Raw genomic sequence first — 24104 nt, forward strand, 5'->3', positions numbered from 1 at the left:
GCCCCTTCCACGCGTCTGGTGTACGCCCATAAGTGGAAGGCTTTTAGCCGCTGGTGTCAGGAAAGAAGTGAGGACCCTGTACACTGTCCTGTTTCTGTTATTTTAACCTTCCTTCAAGCACTGCTTTCTCAAGGTCGCTCTCCATCCACTCTAAAAGTCTATGTGGCTGCCATCTCTTGCTGGCATTCGGTGGTGAGTGGGGAGACGGTGGGTCGTAACAAGGACGTTTCCTTGTTTTTGAGGGGTGCCCGGCGTTTGCACCCTCCCACACGCCCTGTTGTGCCGGTGTGGGACCTTTCTATTGTCCTCGCTGCCCTGCGCTCTCCTCCCTATGAACCATTGGCGGGGGCAAGCCTTGAGTGTGTGTCGAAGAAGACAGCTTTTCTCCTCGCCATGGCCTCGGCGAAACGGGTGAGTGAACTACATGCACTGTCTGTTCACGAGTCCTGCTGCCGTTGGAACCCGGCTGGTTCGGGTGTTACTCTTTGGCCTAATGCGGCGTTTCTTCCTAAAGTGGCTTCACCCGCGAGCCACACTGTGCCCCTCCAGCTTGCTCGCCTTGATACAGATGGGCCTGATGAGCTTCTCTGCCCTGTTCGGGCACTGAGGACATATGTCAGTCTCACAGCTTCTCTCCGACAGGCAGATAATCTGTTTGTCTGCTACGCGGGGCCCCGCAAGGGGCAGGCCCTTTCTAAACAGCGCCTTGCGCGTTGGATTGTGGATGTAGTGGAACAGGCGTACATTCAGCGGGGCCTCCAACCCCCCGCTGGTGTACGGTGCCATTCCACCAGGGGTGTCAGTGTGTCATGGGCCGCTATGACTGGTCTCACTCTGGAGGCTATTTGCTCAGCAGCCTCTTGGTCATCCCCGAATACCTTTGCTAGGTTTTACAGGGTCAACTTGGCCACCCCTCACCCAATGCAGGGGATCCTGTCCCAGCGCACGCCATCTTCCCAGTGAGGTGGGCATGTTTGGGTTGTTGTTTCTGTGTGTGATTCCTCAGGACTCTGTTGGTAATCGTCATCCGTGCTTTAAGCACCGCCTCTGGCGGTCAGTAGGGATGAAATAGAACGAAAGTTACGACTGTAACTACTGTTCTATGAATCCCGGATGACCGCCAGAGCGCTCGGTCCCTCGGAATCATTGTGTGTTCGCGAGAAGATTAAGGGACTGAGCTGTCGCTGTCACGTGACTATATAGGCACACCGGTGTCACCGGGGGTCACACGTGACTATGTTGGTATAAGATTCTCTTCATGTTGCTGCGGTCTGCAGTCTGGATGTTAGATGTCGCTGAAAATTACACACTGTAGCTTTAAATGCTTTATTGACTAGCTGAAAACTCAGTGGATCAAAAATATTTTGAGATGCATAAAAACGTCTCGTTCTTCCTTCGAAGAGATTAAAAAAATAAGTGATGGCAGTAGTTTTAGCCATGATACTGATGCTGCTTTTAAATTTGGACTTTGAGCCTCACACTAAGTTAGGGGAATGATGTTAAATCTTACTGTAAATGTTCTTTATGTAAGATAACAAAATAACAGGACCCTCAAATAATTATTGTGCTATGTAACAGTACAAGCCAACAGCAATGCATGTATATATTTCTCTCTATCTAATGTATTCTATTTTTGGAAGACACATGCTGTCAATTGGGAACAATTCAATTGCAGTATAACCTCATTAAATACTAAATTCTGTCCTCTGGAAAATTCAGCTTCCCATGCTGGAGTTATAAGTAACATAAGATAAGTTTTTAAAAATTGAATCTTGAAAGTTTGAATTCTTAGTACAATATTTAGGCATAATTTTTTTTCTTTTGAATTTTTTCATTCAAAATGTAGCATAAATTTTTATTTTTATTTATCTCTTTTGGGTATGATATAATATTGCACAGAGTCCTGGAGTAACTTCATCTTCTTCCCCCTAAACATATTTTGGTAGATTTTCCTTCAACTCTGCAAGCATCCACAGAATGTGGAACAGTTGGTGGAGACCCAGGAGCTGCAGTGTCTCATTATTGGTCTCACATCATTATGGGATCAGACCAGTCCACAGTGGAGGCATCAGGCATCACGTGTTCTCAAAGCCGTCTCTTCCGTTCCAACAGACAAAACTGTTCCAAGTTTGTTAAGTAAGTTAACCAAAAGCTAATGCAAATTTATAATTTTTCCCTTTTATTTTAATTCTTTAAATTTTTATGTGTTTTTAATGTAGGAACATATTTCGCAATGGGTTGGTTCCCTTTTTTGTGTCTGTGTAAATCTCTGACCTTTTCTCCAAAGGCAAAAACTGCGTACGAATCTGTATCCAGAACCTTTTGCACATCAAAGCCAAAGTCCCAGGATCACTTCTAGCTGAGGTGGCGGTTGCTGTGTTTGGCTTTGTAAGAGACACGTATCACCTGAATCCAGCACTCTTTAATGAGTTTGACAACAACAATGGCTACAAGGCCCTGAGAAAAATCCTTAAACGGTGAGATTATACATTAGCAAAATGGAGAAAGCAAAGACATTCTTAATTCTACTAATACCACACTGCATTCTTCATACTGTTTGTGGTTTGTCTCTGGTGGCAAAAATGAGATAAAACATGACTCTAATGATCTGATGATTACACAGAACTTGCATCAGCTCAGGGGCGGAGCTAGATGGGGGCCAGGGGTGGCCATGGCCACCCTTAGCAAATCATTGGCCACCTCTGTGGCCACCCCTACCATTTTTTCCCCTCTAATATACATGGTGTCAGCAGTAATACTCTCAAGTAGAATATTCTTAACATTTAAATTTTTTGTGGTTAATTATACACATCAATATACTAACATCAAAGAGGACAAGTACAGAATTCATGCTCTTTTCAGAACTAGATTCTGTCTTACATCGGGTAAAGAGAAAATGTGTCTCTGCAAGTCATCTAGGAGTCTTCAGTGAAATCATAGATAAATAACAATTTTAATAAAAACTTATCAAATAATCGATTAATGTAGATATTAGTGCTTGTAAATACAATTTTAGGCAGAATGTTTATTGATACAAGTAGGTAAGTAATGACAATAAAACTGAAAGTTTTATCCACTATACCTTTTATCTAGAAATCACGGGTGTTTAAAATATGTGTCTATTTGTTAGCAAAAGCTGTAGGAAAGTATAGTTTATCTTTATTTAGACTTTAGAAAATATGGATGTTTTGCTCATTCATTTTCCTGTTGGAACAGTGTAGATTGACCCTGAGGTTGTTGTGCTGATCTGCTTTCGGTCACCACTCAGTGTACATTGGTTATTGCCTGGCCACCCTTATAAACATTTTCTGGTTACGCCTCTACATCAGCTTAAGGTCGAAATTCACCAGAGGAAAATGTTGTGCATTGGTTTAAATTGAATGAATTTGAGCTTATACATGCATCAAAAGTTTTGGAAATCTGGATGCCCTGCATTGCATCCTTCGCCCTAAAAAGTAAACATCAAGTAACAACATGTAATGCAATTAGTATGAGAAGTGCAATTTTTTCCCCCACCTATATTTAATGGAAAAAATAACCAAGCTGCTTCATAGCATGGTTGCAACTTAACTTCAAGTGTGAATGTTTATGAAAGTTTGATTATGATCACTGTGAGATAAATCTCCAGTTTTGGTGATTCTTAACTTCACAAAACAATGCAAGACGGTAAACGCAAACTTGGTTTTAGATGAACTGTTTTGGAATCTGTCTAACAAGAATTTTTCTGGAGAAGAGTTAAGCGTACCACACCTAGTGATCTGAGGCGCTGTATACATGCATCATGGTGCTGCATGCTATCTATAGTGCTTACTTTTTAGGGCTAGCAGTCCCAGATTGCAATGCCTTACAGCCATGTTTTTTAACCGCTTGATGCATGTATAACAGAAATATCACATGAAAGAAATGATAAGGGGAAGGAACACATTTGTCTGGCACTGTAGTATGCAGAGTGCATTTATTTTTACACAGAGTATCTTTATGGCATCCATAGAGCAGATTTGTTAGCATCCTTAGTTACTGTATAATGACAAATGAATTGCAAGGATACATAAATGTACCAATTTTTTATTTATTTTTTTTACAATTAAAAGCTGTGAAGATGGTGTTCCCTTGGATCAATTTCAGCCTGTGGGGGAACTGCTGGCTCTGATCGCAGCTTTTACTTTTCTTGGGAAAGCAGAGCTGAAAGTGGCTCTTTGTGTGACCAATCCCCAGCCTGCTGGCTTCAGGTTTGACCCGCCACTCACTAAAGGTAGGTCAGGTCTTTCTAAAACCCTACCTTATTATCTCTTCTTGTACCATGAGGATAAACTACCAGCTACTCCTTACAAATGTGTTCTCCAAACTAAGTAGTAATTAGTTTCACATGCATGGCTCAGCAAAGATGGTTTCAGGGAGGGGAGAGCCCACTCAGAGGAACCACACACTTCATCCCTACTTTGCACTTTTGCCCTCGTATAATCCAGCTTAACTGCATCAACCCCCCTCGGCTGATTTCCCACAGACCCTGACTCCTCATCCCTCGTTCTGCTGCCCCCTTTGCAGTCTGCAGCCTCCCTCAGGTTAACAGGAAGCTGAGGTGATTATGTCTGGGATGATGAAGTGGAGGCTCCCCCCCTAACTCTGTTAGGTTGCCCCACATCCATTCACAACTGGCCTACAGCAGCTAGTCATCTATCATCGACGCACACACACGTACACACACACTTCCATCCAGGGCTCATAAATAGAGCATCTGTAATATACATACACAGATCAAGCCACTCAGCAGCCATCCATCACATCAAGGAGCAGAGATCTGTTTCCAGCAGAGGGATGAGTTGCGGTTTTTACCAACTTAATGCAATACAGTTTTAGGAGTGGAAACGAATCACATTATTAAACAGATTTATTGTTTACTTAAAACAAGCAATGTTTGTTTTCTTGTTCATGAAATGTAAAACATTATACAAATATTTTTTACAATGCACAAAATAAATGCTATTAGGGCACTTTATGATACATCCTATGCATTTGTAGCTGAAATCTGTTTGGCTTTATTCAATCAAAGCAGAGAAAACTTAGTTTTTTGAGGCTTCATGCTTTGTATTTTTGGATTAAAAAGCGCTTTTTTTTTTTTTTTTACAGAAAACTTTTATATATAGTTTGTTAGAGGGCATTTTTGTTGTTGAGTTTTTATGGCACCAGTGGCTCATTTTTTCAACAGTAGGCTGACAGGAAAGGGGGTATGAGAGAGGAGGAGAGACATGCGGCAAAGGATCACAGGTCAGATTCGAACCCAGGTTGAGGACTCAGGCCTCTGTACATAGGTCATGCGCACTAACCACTGCTCCACCTGCACGCCCCAGAATATAGTTTTAAACCATTACCATTTCTGAAATCATACATACATATATATAAAAATAACCATAAAAAAAAAACAATTCTAATGATGCATTTTAAAATGCCCAGGTCTGGCTGTAAAGAACCTCCCTGCCTTCCACCTGCTGCAGGCTTCATTGCTGCATTCCCAGGATTCTCTTTTCTGCTGTCAGCTCCTTCGAACCCTCCAGTCGATCTGGGAGAAGGATCCTGCTAACTTCTTCCTTTTAGAGTGGACTGTCCAGTCACTGGCCCAGGTAGCTGCCCGTGTGTCCCATAAACCACTGCCTGTCCAGAAAATCTTCTTTTCAATGCTGGAAAAGGTATGAGCTTTTAATCTTACAAAAAAAAAATATATATATATATTTTAAATCATTAAACTCTTATTCTTGGTTTTAACGGCTTGTTTTGTTCGTTGTTTTCCAGGTGGTGTTTAAGATGAGCTATATACCCCATGAGACACTGCGAGCCCTGCTGGGTGTACTGAAGAAGAACTGGGCTGGGACAGGTGGAGCAGCAGGGACAGAATTTAGTCTGGTTGCGCTCCAGTGTTTTTACAAGTGAGAAGTGAAAGGAATTTCAGATTATTTTTTTTATTTCTTGTTTTTTCTTTCTTTTTCATGGCTGAGGCAGATTACCTAGGTTATTTTATTAGATTATTTTAGTGACCAGTTTTTAATTCTTTTAACATCACTTTTTCTTTCTTCTCGTTGTCTCATCTGAAAAGCTTGAATAAAAACTTAAATTCTTCACTGTTTTGTAGGATGATTTTGCATAGCACTATGCTAACAGAGGTGCTAAGTGATTGGGGAATACTCGAACTGTTGCTTGGAGAACTCCGCAGGAGGGCTAAGATCCTGAGGAAAGCTGGCGTTGTTTCTCCGTCCAAAGAGAGTGAGAGCCAGCATTTGAATTTCTTGACCTTTGAAACAATTCTCAAACATAACATCTGAAAACTTTAGCAAAACATTTTTCCTTCATACTCATATTAAAGTTTTATTTATACACACCAATTTCTGTGCACTTAGGATGTAAAAATCTCTAAACAAGGTTATATTTCTCAACGGACAATTCTTTTGCTCTTTAGATCCTTTTCATCTTCAGTGTGTGGAGAAAAATGAGAGGCAACTAACTACCTGCATGCTTCAAGTTGTTTCAACTCTTACTTTGAGATCTATCAAAAATACAGGTATTTAATTTGATTCATTCAATCATTTACTGAATTTCATTAATGAATCCTTAATATAGAGATGAATTCAATAAATAAAAATGGATATGATCTTAATTATTTCTTTATCTATACAAGTAAGTATAATTAATTTTGTTTTAGTCATAGAGGTAAACAAAGGATTACACATTCTATTTTTTGCATACAGGTATATAGTATCTTTTTTATACAAGTATATATTTAGCCTAACTTATTTTTATGTATTTTCTTCTTTAGGTTGTAAAACTTTTTTTTTAATTAATGCAGTTTACAAATTGAGTTGATTTAATTATGTTTTATGTTATTGTTGCTTAATCTGACAGATTATTGTGTAGCACTTTGTTTTTTCATCATGCAGGTATATTTATCAATAGAGCCACTTTATATGTGTTTTTTCCATTCATTCATTGTATACAATTTCAATAAAACATTTTTTGCACCTGTATATAGAATAATGTATAATTATTGATTGAAGCGTTTTCCTCATGTTTTTTAGTGTCACTGCGAGATCTTGGAATGGTGCCTTACATAAAGATCTTCTTGGATGATGATCAGTATCGTGCTCCGACGCTCAGCATTTTGGAGCAGCTCGTTGAAATCAACCCTGATGAATTCATGAGCACAGCCATTGGATCCCTCTGCTCCTCCATGCAGCAGGAGCTCAGGTTAAAGCTGGACCTCTTGTCGGTATGTTGCTCATGCCCAGACAAGCATAGATGACAGCTCCCGGCCTCCCGCACACACTTAACTCAGATGTACAGAGGTTCGAGTTAAACTCTAAATGCAGTCTTGCTCCATATTCAATTGTAACAATTTGTAATGCACTTAAAGCATGATAAGCTTGTGAATTTATTTTCTGCGCATGTGGGACTTTGATGAAATTACAGACAAATGCAGATTGATTCGCTAAAACTGATTTAGCTGTTAACTCTGGACCGATTTGATTAGGCCGGCAGTTTTGTGCTGTGGCGCTGTGAAGATTACCACCTCTATCGGATCAGTGAATGGGACAAAGATCTCATTAAAGCCTAACTAAGTTACACACCTACTGTATGTGTCCATTTTTATAGATGGCAAGAAAAGGAGCGCTCACACACGGATGCTCTTTGTCTCTCCACGTGTGCCGGCGTGCACGAGCAGGCGCGTGCATGCGAGCAATTCTTAGTGCTAACACGGTTATAGCAGGTGGCAATCAGATTGTCTACGACCTGGGTTGGCGAGTGTTGAGAGCCATTGTGATTACTCCAGTTTCACTTAATCACATTTTTCCCTGCGTTATGTCTCCCACATTACCTACCTGATGGATTAGCTTTCCAAATTCAATAGAAATAATGTGATTTTGTTCACCACCAAAAACTGGTTACAAGAAATGATTTATGATTTATCTATATGTTTCATCTGTTTTTCATGACACTTTTTTTTTAATTGACTAAGATTTTCCAAAAGTCAAGACTTGAAGGAAAGCTTAGGCCCAGTCAAATCAATTTGGGCTCATTTGCTTGGATGTTTGTATTTTAAATGTTTGTCTTTATTACTCTTTCTTTCCAGTCTGTGCTTCGAGTGTTGGAGAGCCCCAACTCCTGGGACGCCTTTAGGAAGGCAGGGGGCTTCTCTGGACTCTTATCTCTGCTGGTGGACATGGAAGGAGCTCTCTCAGACCCTCCGAAAGGAGAAATATGGAAAACTCTGGGGCATCCCCAGCTGCTGGAACTCCTCCTTCTCACGCTGCATATCATGGCTCTGGCTGTCCATCTTCACATTGTAAATGCACACTATTTTCAAACAGAAGGTTTCTATGAAAGGCTCTCAGATGCACTTCTCCAGCTGGGCTGCTTCCACTTTGAAGGTCATCAGTGGGAGGGAGAAGAATTCTCCAGTGCCATGGTCTCAGATGAAAACCATGGTCCAAGGCAGAGCTTTGTGCAGTTTGTTGAGTTAGCTGAAACGTTGGCAACCCCAGGCAGTTGCTCCAGTTCGCCGCAGCAAAATTTGCCAAAGACTCTTCAGACGTGTATCCGGCTGCTCTCTTACCTCGACCAGTTTGCCACAGGGACCTACTCTCCTCAGGTTTTACAATTGGGGCAAATATCTGATGGTGAGTGTGTTGAAAATAGGGAGACACTTCATGAACCTTCACATCCTCATGGAGGATGTGAAGCAGTTTTTATTTCTGGACCTCCGTCAGTCCTCTCAGGATTCGGTCCACAGTGTTTGGAGGAGAAACTTGGAACTTCCAAAACCATGGCACCCAGTCCAACAGTTAGCACAGTGGCCCAATTTAGGTAGATATAATTATACGCTCTTTAATTTACAAGTTAACTTTTTTAATAGACAAGTTAACAAAGGCTGTTAATCAAGTTGTATTGAGACTTGATTTTTATTTTTTATGTTTTACAGTAGGTTTACATGCGATCAGGTGATTCTTCATCCAGGGGCAGTACGAGTGATCATGACTCTCCTTCCTCATGTTTTTGCTCCAGAAGATCCACAGGTAACTTGTCTCTCAAGGGTAACTCCAGTTGTTTTGCTTATGAATCCCTAGAGGGGCTACATAATTGTCATAGGGCTCGACAGTTAATTGCAATATAATCTCAAATTAACAAATGAAATTTCAAGTTTACAGCAGCACTCAGTTTTGATCACATCATATTTAATAAGAGTAAGACTGTGACTTTCCCACTTTTTAGGTGGCAGTAATGGACTTAAATAGGCTTGACAAGGAATACAAAGTTGCACCTAGCATTAAGTTCCATTCAGGCAAGGAATAAGCCCTTTTCCAAACATCAGTAACAGTAAAGTCCTGCAACAATGGACACCAGACAAGAAAAACTTTAAGGTCATGAAAACAATGAAAGTCTGATGTAACACATTGATATAGTGCACAGGAAAATCATAATATAATCATAATATTGGTCGGAATAGAAAAAACTATCTAGTATTGGCAAAATGGTTGAGCCCAACAAGTCCTAATTACAAATATGAACAGAAAAGAATAATATTCTAATAAAAAACAGGTTAACATTTATAAATCACTTGGACTGTTGCATGAAGGACAAGAGCCTGTATTCATGGTAGTTTCTCACTAGTAATCATATTTGATCTTTCACATCTATTCATCTATTAACTTCACTTTAATATCTAATAGCTCATATCTACTGCAGGTTTATAGAAATTAGACGTGATATACCAACAAATAACCAGTTTATAGTCACAAGGTTGAAGAGCAGGGATTTATCTATTGATTTTTTAAAGAAAAGAAAAAAGGCACTCTAAATGTAGGAGTAGGTCACACCAAAGGAGACCTTCTGTTGTAAATGCAGATTTGTATATTACATACTTATCTAATCGTTCACTTTAAATCTCAATTAAAACATTTGAAGCCTGTTTTTTTAGTTGAATAAAATACTATAAAAATCCGAGTGCTAATACTTGAATGTAACATCATGTTTGACTTTCTTCATCCATCTTCCATTAAAGCCCCATTTTTCTTTTTTTCAGCTCTCCATGGAAGTCCAGTTCTCACTGGCTCACCACATACTGGCCATGTTCAAATCAGAGCGAAACCGACAGATCATGTGTGAGGGAGGACTGGTGTCCACTCTCCTGACCGACTGCCGCAGCATGCTGCTGTCTCCAAACCACCCCCTGCATCTACCCGTGACGCGGATGTTTGAGAAGCTCTCCTCCCAGGCCATCTCAGGTTCCGATTTCAGGTTAGGTGCAGTCCGTGTCTGTGGTTTAAGTTTTTAGTGTGCTGTATTTGCTAAACTTTAGCGTATGTTTCCTTTTAGACGGTTCCTGTGTTTAGGTGATCCTCTAATGTGCTTGGCAGAGCAAAAGCCCAAGCAGGTTCTTATGGAAACTAACCCACCGCTTGAGACATCATGTTCAAAAGGTAGACATCTTTTTTACAATTACACTATTGTTGTAGAACTTTTTGAGCCTCTGTAAGGCACCTAAAAATATTTCTTTCATGCATTGATTTACATTTCTTCAGCATTAGCTGACTTTTCTAATGGCCTTACAGTCATTTATTTTATTAATATTTTTTAATTTTATTTCATTAATTTAAAATAGCAAAAAAACAGATATTGATACATTACAGAACAAGAGCAGCAAGAAGAATAATTCTTAAATCATTATTACAAGGGTGATTATTTGAATTAAATGTTTGGATTTTCTTGGCTCTTTACAAGCTATAAATCATCTAGTAATAAATAGTACCATGAACACTGAAAAAAATTGTCTAATTAGTTGTGTGAATAAACTTTTTACAAAACTCTGGACTTAAACACCATTTGTTTTTACTCTTCTAACAAACTTAAAATCTTATTGCCAGCTGAGAGGATAGACCAGGGAAACACCATCCACCAATTTGCAGCTTGGCCCACATCAGATTTCTTCCAAAACCCTTTTTCTTGTTTGCCTCTCAGAAATGATACAGAAATCAAGTTGTTATTGAAAGTTTTTCTTAAACCAGATCAGAACACGCAGGCTGATGCTCAATCATTACCAAAGAAACTGAAACGGACCTTTAGCTTGCTGCAGCCTACAACTTCGATTGGTTCTGCCATCCCTGTCCACCAGATTGTCAGCCTGGTTTCCATTACAGCACCGCGCACCTTCAGACCCCACCGGGTCTCTTCTTCTCCTGCCTTTGTAGAGTTTGATATGAGTGAGAGTGGATATGGGTGAGTTGTTTTCAAAAAAGTACATACCGGTACATATATTTATTTTTATTTAGTAATATATGTGCTGACCAACACTTTTTAACATGGTTTAATGTTTGCTTTAGGTGTCTTTTCCTGCCGTCTTTAGCTACGGTGAAAGGTGTTACAGCTGATTCCATCTCAACCGGTGGAATTGGAGGAGGTAAGCAATAATTCATTTCACGTTAACTAATTGTGAACAAAATGTGAAATATTTCCCTTTAATTTTTAAGAATGCAGAGGCTTCCCGCCGACAGCCGGCCTGTCGTTTACCTGCTGGTTCCAGATCAACAGATTCAGCTCGGCTTGTGATTCCCATCCGATCCGTCTGCTGTCAGTAGTGCGCCACATGTCCCGAACCGAACAACAGTTCATCTGCTTGTCAATCTCTTTCTCAGCCTATGATGGCTGCCTGGTTATCTCCACAGAGGAGGAAGCATTCACATATCTGGGTAAGGAAGGCAGAGGTTGTCTTTGTCTGTCTTTCTAACTCTCAGAAGTGTGCAGAGAGATTATCTGTAGCTTACAGGTGCTGGTCATAAAATTAGAATATCATGAAAAAGTAGATTGATTTCAGTAATTCCATTTAAAAAGTGAAACTTGTATATTATATTCATACATTACATACAAACTCATATATTTCAGATGTTTATTTTGTTTAATTTTGATGATTACAAATGACAACAAATGAAAATCTCAAATTCATCATATCAGAAAATTAGAATATTGTGAAAAGGTTCAAAATTGATGGCCCCTGGTGCCACACTCTAATCAGCTAATTAACTCAAACCACCTGCAAAAGCCTTTAAATGGTCTTTCAGTCTAGTTCTATAGGCTACACAATCATGGGGAAGACTGCTGACTTGACAGTTGTCCAAAAGACGACCATCGACACCTTGCACAAGGAGGGCAAGACACAAAAGGTCATCGCTAAAGAGGCTGGCTGTTCACAGAGCTCAGTGTCCAAGCACATTAATAGAGAGGCGAAGGGAAGGAAAAGATGTGGTCGAAAAAAGTGTACAAGCAAGAGAGATAACCGCACCCTGGAGAGGATTGTGAAACAAAACCCATTCAAAAATGTGGGGGAGATTCACAAAGAGTGGACTGCAGCTGGAGTGAGTGCTTCAAGAACCACCACACACAGACGTATGAAAGACATGGGTTTCTGCTGTCGCATTCCTTGTGTCAAGCCACTCTTGAACCACAGACAGCGTCAGAAGCGTCTTGCCTGGGCTAAAGAGAAACAGGACTGGACTGCTGGTGAGTGGTCCAAAGTCATGTTCTCTGATGAAAGTAAATTTTGCATTTCCTTTGGAAATCAAGGTCCCAGAGTCTGGAGGAAAAGAAGAGAGGCACTTCATCCACGTTGCTTGAAGTCCAGTGTAAAGTTTCCACAGTCAGTGATGGTTTGGGGTGCCATGTCATCTGCTGGTGTTGGTCCATTGTGTTTTCTGAGGTCCAGGGTCAACGCAGCCACATACCAGGAAGTTTTAGAGCACTTCATGCTTCCTGCAGCTGACCAACTTTTTGGAGATGCAGATTTCATTTTCCAACAGGACTTGGCACCTGCACACAGTGCCAAAGCTACCAGTACCTGGTTGAAGGACCATGGTATCCCTGTTCTTAATTGGCCAGCAAACTCTCCTGACCTTAACCCCATAGAAAATCTATGGGGTATTGTGAAGAAGAAGATGCAATACACCAGACCCAACAATTCAGAAGAGCTAAAAGCCACTATTAGAGCAACCTGGGCTATCATAACACCTGAGCAGTGCCACAGACTGATCGACTCCATGCCACGCCGCATTGCTGCAGTAATACAGGCCAAAGGAGGCCCAACTAAATACTGAGTGCTGTACATGCTCATACTTTTCATGTTCATACTTTTCAGTTGGCCAACATTTCTATAAATCCTTTGTTTTTATTGGTCTTCAGTAATATTCTAATTTTCTGATATGATGAATTTGAGATTTTCATTTGTTGTCATTTGTAATCATCAAAATTAAACAAAATAAACATCTGAAATATATGAGTTTGTATGTAATGTATGAATATAATATACAAGTTTCACTTTTTAAATGGAATTACTGAAATCAATCTACTTTTTCATGATATTCTAATTTTATGACCAGCACCTGTATGTGCAGATATGATGGAGCCAGAGGTCTGCACTCCAACCTCTTTGCCCTCGTCACTGAGGTTCCGCTGCTCAAGCATGTTGGTCCCTGGCCAATGGCACCACTTGGCTGTCGTCTTGGCCAAAGATGTGAAGAAAAGCTGCGTGACTTCAGCCTACATCAATGGAAAGCCAGTGGGAACAGGAAAGGTAGATGGGGGAAGAGAGGGGGAGGGGTGCATGGTCTGAATATATATATTCCATCATAGCTTCTCATTCCCTTATACCTGCTATCATCAGATGAAGTATATTCAGCCGTTCCCAGGTCAGTTTGTCTCCATGGATCCCACAGCTGTGATCGATGTGTATGGTCTGATAGGAACACCAGTAATGTGGAAAGATCACGCAGCTCTAGTTTGGCGTGTGGGTCCCTGCTACCTGTTCGAAGAGGTGTTGAACGTAGAGGGTGTGGGTGTTGTTTACACACAAGGCACCGCATATTTAGGGAACTTCCTGGCTCTGCACAACACGGGTAAGTCTGTGCTTCTGGAGCACATCTATTGTTTTGTTTTGAGGAAGTAAAATCTTTAAATTTGCTCTTTTTCACTTTTCTTTTAGTAATGGGGAATATTTGTCTGTTTAAACATTGATTTTACTTCCTTCTGTTATTTTCTCAATAGAGGTTCTTGTTCTTTTGCAATGCAGGAACAGTAATCAATCTTCTTAGTTTTAAAGTTGATAAAATTTGATTATGAAATCACTGAGTTGATGAAAAGAAGTGTTGATCTAGAACATTGTTACGTTACATGTCTTTGCCCTTGTGTCCAGGTCTTGATCCGAATCCAGAGACTTTTCCACTCAGGCTGGTTCCGGAGGAGCGGATTTCTTTTGGCATCAACCCCGTAACTTCCACTTTAACAACTGTGGTGCAAATCAGGGAGGATTACAATGAGGTGGATTCCAGACTGATTGCTAAAGAGGTAGGGTTGAGGAAGAACCTTCCCCATAACGATTCTGTTGTTTAAAAAAAAAACAAAAAAACAAATTGCCTTAATTATGTACAACTGCAGATGGGGATAACATCTCGAGATCACACCACTCCTATTTTTTTCCTACAAAACATTAGCAAGCACCTGAGTGGTACAGCTCGCACCATAGGAGCTGCCCTGATTGGACATTTTGGTGAACACTCTAAGGTTTTACTGAGTCCATTAAAAAGTCCTTCTGTCTGATGTTCATTATGTTTTAATCTCCCTGTTTTTTGCCAGGTGTTCGAACTTTTATCCCCAGGTCAGCTTCCAGTGGTTTTCTTTATGTAGGTGGGCCTGCTGTTGTTCTCAGTCTTGTTGCAATGGCGCCAGATGACAGCTCGCTGTATGCAGCCATTAAAGTTCTTCTTTCAGTGCTCGAGACTAACACTGCAATGCAGGAAGAAATGAACCGCATCGAAGGATACAAGGTTTATCTGAGCGTAGTGATGCAATGCTGTAATGTTGCTTTTTGTCTGCATTAACATGTGCTTACTGTTCTGATGTTTTCCTCTAGCTGTTAGCCTTCCTACTAAAGACGAAGAGCAGTCTTGTCAGCCATCGAACCTTTCAGCTTGCTATGTGTCTCTCAAGTTCATTGGAGATGAGCTGTGGAACTGGTTACCTGCAGAACACACCTGCTTTCCAGGCTCTGCTGTGTGACCTGGAGGTACTGATAAAAAATAGTTAAAAATATAGAGTAAGATGTTCTTTTACTAGTCGGATCATCAAAATAAGGCGTCCTCCTAATAGTAAAATCATTCTGGTGATATGTTTAGGTGAGGCCATCCTACGTGGTTGTCTGACATAGTGGAAAATTTGCAAATCTTCTTTTTGAAAGTAAGCTTGTATCAGCAATGCAAGCAGCAACTTTTAAATAGAGCATGCATGGGGAGAAATTTAATTGTGCATGCTCTCAGACGTATTTAATAGTCGTTCCCTCTTGGCAGTGGGTACAGGGTTGTGCATGTGCATTTTTTTTTTTAAAGTGGAGAGGGCGGGTCTTTTCAGAAATTCGCGAAGATCCTCCACTATACCTTAAAGCAACAACATGAAACTTTTTATTAACTGCATAAAACGGAACAATAACTGATGTGATATATCTCTCCTTTTTCCATATTTCAGGTGTGGCAGAAAACACCAGACAGTCTAGACCTCTCAGTCCTAAACTACTTTGCTGAACTCCTGAATTCCTCAAGGTAATTCCCCCTGTTAACAGCATGTGACTGTCAGTCTGTGTTTTTTTTGGAAGTTTCATGGCAAACCAGATTCTTTGTAACATTGATAATCATGGGGAAGTCTTCCAGGCCTCACAAAAACTACAATTTCTTCTCAATGACTCACAAAGGAGCTTGATACTTCCAACTCTTTTCTTACTATGCTCAAACTCTCTGTGGTTAGATCATGTTGCTTTATTTTTGTTTTCCACCCTTTTCAAAGAAAAACGCTTTTTAATACATTTAGCAAAAGTGAAGCATGTCTCAAGTGGAGGAGTTCAAGTATCTCAGGATCATGTTCACGAGTAAGGGATGGATGGAGCTTGAGCCAGATTTGTACGGCGTCTGCAGTGATGCGATCACTGTATCAGACTGTCCTAGTGAAGAGGTAGCTGAGTCAGGGGATTAAGCTCTTGCTTTTCCCATCTAAGTTCCCACTCTCACCTATGGTCATGAGATCTGGGAAATGACAATGAATGAAAGGACAAGGATGCGAATACAAGTGGCCGAAATGAGTTGTCTTCGCAGGCTGGCTGGGTGCACCCTTTGAGATTGGGTGAGGAGGTCGGAGTAGAGTCATTGCTCCTCCACGTCAAAAGGAGCCAGCTAAGGTGGCTCGGGCTTCTATTCCTGGATACCTCCCTGTCGCCTCTCTCAGGAGGAGTTCCAGGCATGCACTATTGGGAGGAGGCCTCAAGGAAGGCCCAGGACACGCTGGAGGGACTATGTTTCTGAGCTGGTGTTGCCTCGGGGTCCAACAACAGCTGTTGGAGGAGGTGTGTTTGGATTGGGAAATCTGGGCATCTCTGCTTAGACTGCTTAGACGGCCATGGATAAAGCGGAAGAAAATGGATGGATGGATGGATGGATGGATGGATACATGCGAGATTAAATGAGTCTACTATCCTGCGTTTATTGATACATCCCAGCTCCAGGACACCTGAATCAAATGAGCGTCTAGTTAAAAAGTATTTTGTCAGACCTGAAGAGATGCTAGAAAGATAGATCATTTGATTCAGCTGTGTTTATACAGAGATGTATCTAAATGTTAGAAGGCGGTAGGACCGGAGTTGGAGAGCCTTATTCAAATTTACTGTCCATTCTCACAGCCAACAACTCATGTAAAGCGATAAATAGTGCCTTGTTCTGAATTGACAGCCTTTATTGCCTGTTCTGTCAATGCACACAGAATCCTGTCATCAATGTCACAGAACTGTAGAGCAGAAATAGTCAAGGGAACATTCAACAGAATCAGCCAGGAAGGCTGAGAAGAGGACTAAACGCTTATATGGATTGTTGAATTAGATTTTCTGTCTGCAGGAACAGATTGTGATTGATATCGGTGCTGTTTCTGTTTCCCTCATCATAACCAAGCAGTGACGGGAGGAATGCCGCGGTCATCCACAGCGCCGGTCTGGTGCCAAAGCTACTGTTTGAGCTGTGTGATCCAGCTGTGACCGTTCAAAGGGTTGACATTATTTCTGACATTGTCAGCTCACTGCTAAAGGCTCACTTGACTTCTTTGGACATAAGCAGGTAATTTATTAAATGTATTTGCTAAATACTAACAGCCTATATTGTTATTTAATTGTTTCTACATTTCTCTTTTCATGCGTTATAAGGCTTGGGCTTTTCCTGGTCTACACCCTCCCTACTTGCTGTGAAAAATCTGAAGGCACTGATATATTGGATGGGGAACTTTCAAATGACATGTCAGGTAAAAGGTTAAAGAAATACTTATATGTGATATATGGAAATCTGTCACTGATCCAGATTTGTTTTCTCTGTTCTGTAGCTCAGGGCTCAGGCCCAGCCAACATCATCTGCATACGCAACAAGATGCTGCTTGTACTTAGTGAAGTCCTCAAATCAGACAACCTTCAAAAAAAGTAAGGGTCAATACTTTAACATTTTGCTTAACATAAGTAGAAACAATCAAATATAGTTTTAGACATTAAATCATATCATGGAAGGAATATTAATCTATTAATACAATATTTTTGTTTTGTTTTGTTACCCAATTAGTCACCAGGCAACTGTAATTCAGTCCCTCGGCAGTGATTGGTTCCTGCTCTTCCTTCAGGCCCACCTCCACCCTTCCACTTTGAAACTGGGCCTCATCCTGCTGACCCAGTTTCTGACCAGTCCAGGCCAGCAGAGCCGCTTCAGAGAGGGTGTGATCCCAGGAACACTGCTAGAGGGTGTAGAACCATTTGTTGTCATGGGTAAACAAACTTTGATCATTTTTAAACTTACTGTATTGTCTAATTTCTTCCATTTGATGTATTTTGGATTTTATTCAACTTATGAAAAAAATGCCCTGCTTGTGTTACTTTTGTTCTGATTAATGAAGCTTAGAGTCAAATTAACTATTGTTTGTGAAACACACGAGCTAATTTCTTACCACCCAAAACAACAAAAATTAACATTTTATTTTGGAAAACAAATGTTTCGGGTATGGCACCATTTTGTTTGTGCTCAGTTTTCTGTATCCATCTGCTTTAATCTTTTAAGGCAAAACAATTAGGCTCTTTCTAAATAAGTTTTGCATTATTACTATGCCCTTGATCCATTTTGTAAATTCAACAGCTGGTGGTTTAAAGTCAGTTGTTCATAAATGCTTTAAATCCTCTGGATAGAAATAGCAGCATATTTATTTAGGCTTTACTTTTGTATCTCAAAGAGTAGAATTTAGAGAATATAATAGAAAGTCCCTTTATTGTTCCACAATGGGGAAATTCTGGTAAAATTAAACAGTAAAACTCCAACATTATGCAGCATACTTACAGTGTTGTTATCTTGATGATACATCATTGATTCTATACAGAGAGTAGGCCAGCTCATATTTTCAAAAATAACAACTAATTGTTCTTTCTTAACATAAATCTTAAAAGCTAAAAAGTCTAACTCCTATCACTGGCTCTTTGCCTCTTATCAGACAACCTTCGAGCTCAAACTTGGTCCCAAGGTTCCCTCAGCGTCTCGTGTCCAGGTTTTGATGTCCTCCAGGAACTCTTAGTCAGACACACTCGCCTACCACATGTTTATGAAGCTTTAGCTGCTCTTCTGCTTGGGAGGACTACGAGTCACCATACAGAGGGAGAGGTGGGTTCCGATGTATGCTTGTGAATTCTCCTCTATCTTCCAGTTTTTTCTTTTTTATGTTGCATTGAATCTTACGTATAGGTCAGCTTGGATGATGCTCTGCAGTCTTTCATTGAGAGCCAGCTGGAAGGTCCTGTTCAGCAGCTTTGTGTTGAAGCTGCTACAATACTTCTGGAGCTGCTTAAAGTCATTATATCTCAGGTTGAAAGAAGAGCCTGCATCTTCCAGAATATTTGATATTATTAGAGACGTGCAATAAAGGGAATGTTTATGTTGCTTTTTTTCAAGCCTTTTTCTGCAGATCCATCTGATGGCGATGCACCATGGGAGGTGCAGCTAACGGCCAGTGTGATGCAGTTCCTTTGTCTCCTCCACAACCAGCGACCAAGAGACTCTCTGTGGACATCACCTGACTTCCTGCGTTCACTCGCTAGCATTGTTTATCCTGTGGAGATTTCTGAGGTGTGTTGTGTTACTGTGATTAGATCACACTGTCTTCATGTTGTAATATCTATGGTTTAATTCCTATTTTCTGTCTTACCTCAGGTTAATCTCACAACAAGTGAGGGAGAAAACGCACCCAGCACTCATCAAACCAGGAAGCCAGTGCTCGATTTTATGCGTATTCTGCTGATGGACAGTCTTCTTAATGTGTCTGCAGGCTCCAGCACACATCCTGTAGTTCTACTGCTGGAGGTAACTTCAAATCCGACATAATCGCTCACAGAGCTAAACAGAAACAGTAAATGCTTGGATCATTTGGGACTTTTAATGATTTCTTGGATCAATTTTTCCAGGATAGAATAAATATGCAACACAGCTTCGGCCTATTTTAAATAATTAGATCTCATTAGATATACTGATAATGGCTCAATGCACATTAAAACCGATATTTGGAGAAATTGTTCTTTTGCAATTTCTTTTATTAATGTGTGGAAGAACGATGGTATTTAAACGTTTTAACAAAGGCTATGCTGTGGGTGAAAAACTGATAGAAATAAAACGAGCCTATTTTGTCTTTTTAAAATATTATGTAGAAGTAAATGCTTATTAAATCACACTCCTATGTAATCTGTCCTGTTTTTTACGTCTCAGCTATATAGCTGATTTTAACTGTGATGTATCAGCAGTATTTTAACATTTCTATACTGTTAATATGTCTTCCATGTAACAGTTCCTCTATTAGCGGGAGAAAGTCCTCCATCATTATTTCACCCACTTTGCAAATCCCCAGAATGATGCTACCACTGCCATAACTGACAGATTCTATAGAGTTATCAGATCCAAATGCATACAAGCATTGATCTTATGTTTGTATATTGATATATCTCAGCTTTTGTGTCATCTGAACACTTGAACCCTGAAATCACAAAATGTAGATTTCCCTGTGGGTGGTTTTAAACTATAGATGAGCTTAATTACACCTAACCAACAGACAAGTGTAATTTAACATAAATGTGTCTCTATTAGGAGTGTAATTGCCTAAGCCTTTAGATATAACTAAATATTAAAACTTAGACTAATACAGAAATTCTTTGATAATCAATTGTTACTTTTAATATTGGCGTATGTAAAGATCTGGCCTGCGCAGTATTTACCTTGTAGTATTGAAACTGCACATCCCAGTCAGGATCAAGTGATGCTCACAACCACAAATGTGCTTCTGTTAATAATGACGCCTCTTCAGTTTAATACAATTCTGCAAAGCTCTTTTTTCTCCAGAAGGTGCCACTCTATGCTCATTTACTAAACCAGTCAGTGCTATATGTTTCTTATGAAGTTATTCACAATCAGGGTGCAAGAAAGCTCAAAAACTGCTCAAACCCTCATCAGGGTTTTCATCGTAACAAGCTTCACCTGCAATGCATTTACAATCATCTTTACACCTGATGTTTAGTGAAAGTTTGTTTTTGTTTTTCTGGTCTAGTTTTACCCTGATGGCATGTCTCCCAAGCAGAGACAGAGTTTTCAGTCTGAGCTGGTGGAGCTTATCATGAACATCATCCATGTGCTCAGCCATGAGGATGATAACAACACCCACCTCACCTCACAAGGTAACAGAAGAACAACTTATTGTTCTTCATCTAAATCTGAAATAAACAGAAATAAAATTATCATAATTTTTTGCCTTTTCTGTTAGACGGCAATCAGAGACCTGAGGGAGAAATGGGTACCTTGATGGAGAACGTGGTGCTCTTCGCTAGGATTTTGCTGCAGAAACTTCACAATGGAATATTTACCGGAGATTCTGAAATTTTACTCGACTTCCTTGCAGATCAGATCATGGTGGTGAGAGGGAGACAAATGGCAATTACAGACTTCATTAGATGAATTCAAAGTTACATGTTCTGGGTCTATTTGAATACCCTTTTACCCATATTTGGAATTAAAATTGATATTGACCAGAATTTTGAAGCATTTTCTGTCCTATTGTTCTGTTCATTACTTCTAGGCTGTGGGGAAGGCCCATTCTCAAAGGGAGAAAACGGTGTCCTCTCTGTACTCGTGCACCAATAAAGTCTTTCTTTACTTTCTGTCCCAACCACGACAATCCCAAGAAGGGAAAGAAAATGTCATTGTGGCATTGCAGACCTTCATGGAACGATGGGATGTGTTCATGGCGACCTACAACGCTAACGTGAACTTCATCACCTGCCTTCTTCACTGTCTGTTACAGATTCGCTCCGGCAGGTAACGGAAGGATTGAAATCTAGACATGAGCCAGCGTTAGATTATTACTGTATAATATTCCCAAATAAAAAGTCCCTCCTTTCACAGTAGCAAAGTGTTTTTAATTTAATTTAAGACAGAAATATATGTTGCTGCACATAGATTAACTTGCGAACAATTATGTAACACGGCTCCTAAATTTAATTTTGTTTTTAAATTTTTTTATTACGGCTTTGTTTCCTGTCTGTAGAATTAGAGATCCTTTCTTGTCCCACTGTAGTGAAATTTAGGTGTAATGGCGGTGAAGTTTCAGGCAAATAAAAGCATGCTTATACACACAGTTAAGAATATAAATATTAAAAACTTTTTTTTGTTTTAAACAGAACCCTTTTGGTTCCCTTGATATTTGTTTTAATTTTGTATAGTTGTTCCTGTACTGACCAGCCTTTTTATTTGTGTTGATTTAATATGTCATTTAAACTAAATGGAGCAGAATAATTTTTTGATAAACTATCTGGTCCCTTATTAAAACAATTGTAAACCAAAATAACAATGGGCATCAATTTTGATTCAAACCTTGGTAGGCTCTTAATACCACAAACTGTACCATGCCTTGTTGACTCTTTAATGATTGTATTTTACTCCTCGATTGATTAGCAAATTGAATGCACTTTTTCTTTATAGCTATCCAGAAGGTTTCGGATGTGTGGCAAAAAAGGGTCACATCAAAAAGTCGAGCCCATTAACTCACAGAAGTAAATCCCCGTCCACCCTCAGCAATGGAGCAGACATCACAACAGGTTTGATTTTTTTTCTTAAAAATTTTAAGTATCTGTCTCTTTACAAAATATAAAAAGTTGTTTTTTATATCGTTAATTTTTTTTTTAGGTGATAAACAGTTGGTGTCCTTAGCCGAGGCCTGCTGGTCAAAGGTAATATCAGAAAGGCAGCACATGCTTGAAGAGAGCTTCAAGGTTGACATCTCAGCAAGCGCTAGGATTGAGACAAAACCTGTGAACATGACGGAAATTAGTCCTTTGTGGGAGGAGATGGCACACAAAGCCTGGCAGCTATATAAAGGTAAGCTTGCACTTGACAGAAAGCAGCGAGGGTGATAAAGGCTGACTGAGTGCTATTCATATTTTTTATGTCTTCTCAGACTCTCAGAAGATGAAAGCAGCCAGTAGATCTCAGAGGACACTTAATGCCATCAGTAGTGTTCTTCGCTCTGCTTTGGGCAAAGGTCAAGAGTCAATAAAAACAGAGGTGTGTTCTCCATCTTTATACAAAAACATTTTTTTACTGCAGAGGAAATATGCTAAAGGGTTTTCAAATGAGGTCAGCTATTTTTTTCAATTGTACAGAAATCTTTTCTTCATGATAAAGTGGTATGAAAAAAAGATCATCATTAAACAAAAGCCGGAAAGTCACATAGGAGACGCAGAAAACATACGAAAGAGGATGCTTTGGTCTGTTGTTACCAAACTAGGCTATTAGTCATGCTTTCTAAAAAAGTTAACTGCACATCACTGTAAAGATAGGCACACATTATGGGGGCATCATCATCTTGTGTGTTTTTTTTGTAGTTTTATTTATTTATTTTTTTGCTGTGACCAGTGTTAGGCAAAGCCGTATACAGTTATAGTTACACAACTGCAAAAAATGTAAATCTTAGTAATTTTTTTCTGAAAATAAATGATTTTTTTTCCTTAAATTGAGCATGTAAGTGAGACACTTTGCCAATGGAATAAGCCAATTTACATTTAAAATAAGAAAAAACCGCAGTCTCTTATTTCAAGAGCATAATATCTATGTGTCTTATTTTAAGGGTAAAAAGAGTCTTTCCATTGGCAGATCATCTTATTTTTCCTACTCAAATTAAGGGTAAACACACTTATTTTAATAAATTTAACTCATTTTCAGAATATTTTTGCAGTGCAGCTACTTTCCCAAACAGTTACAGAGTTAGTAATTCAGTTACTGTACAATCAAAGTTACTATGCAGTTAATTTTAAGTTCTTAAATGTTGGTAAATCTGAATGTCTTTCCTTTTATTAGATCTTTAACTATAACTACAATTTCAGTTATTATATATAACATGTTAGAAATTAGTTAATAAATTAGATTATTGATTAACTACTGAAAGTCAAAACATAGATTGCAATATTAATTAATTGTTAAATTTGTTGATAATAACTAACTAACTACATATACGTTGAAAGGCTTCAAAAGAGATATAACACAAAAAAAATATTTTCAAGCCAGTAATATAAACGGCATATACAGGAATCACATCATTTCAGAAAAATCAACAACACACAAACAAAAACAACAGGTAGACCATAGGCCCAGTATCAACCTTTGGGGCTAATGCAGGGCAACTTAGGTCAACTTTAGGTCTTTGTCCACACAGGACACACTTGTCTCTCTATTAACTTATCAGGGGTTGTTACGTTCTCCCATGTGCCTTACGATCCCAAAAGACTACAGCAAAATCCCATCGAGAGACACATATCTGCTTGTGCTGTGGGCCGTCCAGCCCTGCGGGAGGTGGGGGGGTTATTTCTTTAAATAGATTTGGATTATCACAGCTGATTGCCCCTGAGTGGGCTTTGTAATTGATATCTGTTAGGCCCATCCATGGGAACACTAGCCTCAGCACACTGTTTGCTGCTGAAGGTTAAAGACGCC

At 39.6% G+C, this 24104-nt stretch overlaps 1 protein-coding gene across 1 annotated transcript in view; it reads left to right on the forward strand.

The window, feature by feature from the left end:
- Nucleotides 1-24104, forward strand: part of wdfy4 (WDFY family member 4) — a 71637-nt gene that overhangs the window by 12986 nt on the left and 34547 nt on the right. The window contains exons 6-41 of the mRNA XM_038296454.1: nucleotides 1947-2136; nucleotides 2288-2477; nucleotides 4092-4252; nucleotides 5452-5684; nucleotides 5788-5921; nucleotides 6125-6255; nucleotides 6449-6550; nucleotides 7065-7255; nucleotides 8117-8850; nucleotides 8966-9059; nucleotides 10067-10281; nucleotides 10360-10463; nucleotides 11049-11259; nucleotides 11364-11440; nucleotides 11511-11729; nucleotides 13425-13603; nucleotides 13694-13925; nucleotides 14222-14373; nucleotides 14464-14575; nucleotides 14662-14852; nucleotides 14939-15091; nucleotides 15547-15620; nucleotides 17013-17174; nucleotides 17261-17355; nucleotides 17434-17527; nucleotides 17664-17863; nucleotides 18577-18743; nucleotides 18825-18944; nucleotides 19032-19205; nucleotides 19290-19439; nucleotides 20671-20797; nucleotides 20884-21032; nucleotides 21196-21434; nucleotides 22098-22213; nucleotides 22302-22493; nucleotides 22573-22679. Of these exons, the coding sequence (XP_038152382.1) occupies nucleotides 1947-2136; nucleotides 2288-2477; nucleotides 4092-4252; nucleotides 5452-5684; nucleotides 5788-5921; nucleotides 6125-6255; nucleotides 6449-6550; nucleotides 7065-7255; nucleotides 8117-8850; nucleotides 8966-9059; nucleotides 10067-10281; nucleotides 10360-10463; nucleotides 11049-11259; nucleotides 11364-11440; nucleotides 11511-11729; nucleotides 13425-13603; nucleotides 13694-13925; nucleotides 14222-14373; nucleotides 14464-14575; nucleotides 14662-14852; nucleotides 14939-15091; nucleotides 15547-15620; nucleotides 17013-17174; nucleotides 17261-17355; nucleotides 17434-17527; nucleotides 17664-17863; nucleotides 18577-18743; nucleotides 18825-18944; nucleotides 19032-19205; nucleotides 19290-19439; nucleotides 20671-20797; nucleotides 20884-21032; nucleotides 21196-21434; nucleotides 22098-22213; nucleotides 22302-22493; nucleotides 22573-22679 (6171 nt within the window). The remainder of the gene's footprint in view (nucleotides 1-1946; nucleotides 2137-2287; nucleotides 2478-4091; nucleotides 4253-5451; nucleotides 5685-5787; nucleotides 5922-6124; nucleotides 6256-6448; nucleotides 6551-7064; nucleotides 7256-8116; nucleotides 8851-8965; nucleotides 9060-10066; nucleotides 10282-10359; nucleotides 10464-11048; nucleotides 11260-11363; nucleotides 11441-11510; nucleotides 11730-13424; nucleotides 13604-13693; nucleotides 13926-14221; nucleotides 14374-14463; nucleotides 14576-14661; nucleotides 14853-14938; nucleotides 15092-15546; nucleotides 15621-17012; nucleotides 17175-17260; nucleotides 17356-17433; nucleotides 17528-17663; nucleotides 17864-18576; nucleotides 18744-18824; nucleotides 18945-19031; nucleotides 19206-19289; nucleotides 19440-20670; nucleotides 20798-20883; nucleotides 21033-21195; nucleotides 21435-22097; nucleotides 22214-22301; nucleotides 22494-22572; nucleotides 22680-24104) is intronic.

This window comes from Cyprinodon tularosa, unplaced genomic scaffold (assembly GCF_016077235.1).
Source record: "Cyprinodon tularosa strain WSP-4 unplaced genomic scaffold, ASM1607723v1 ctg37, whole genome shotgun sequence".
In the NCBI taxonomy this organism is placed as follows: domain Eukaryota; kingdom Metazoa; phylum Chordata; class Actinopteri; order Cyprinodontiformes; family Cyprinodontidae; genus Cyprinodon; species Cyprinodon tularosa.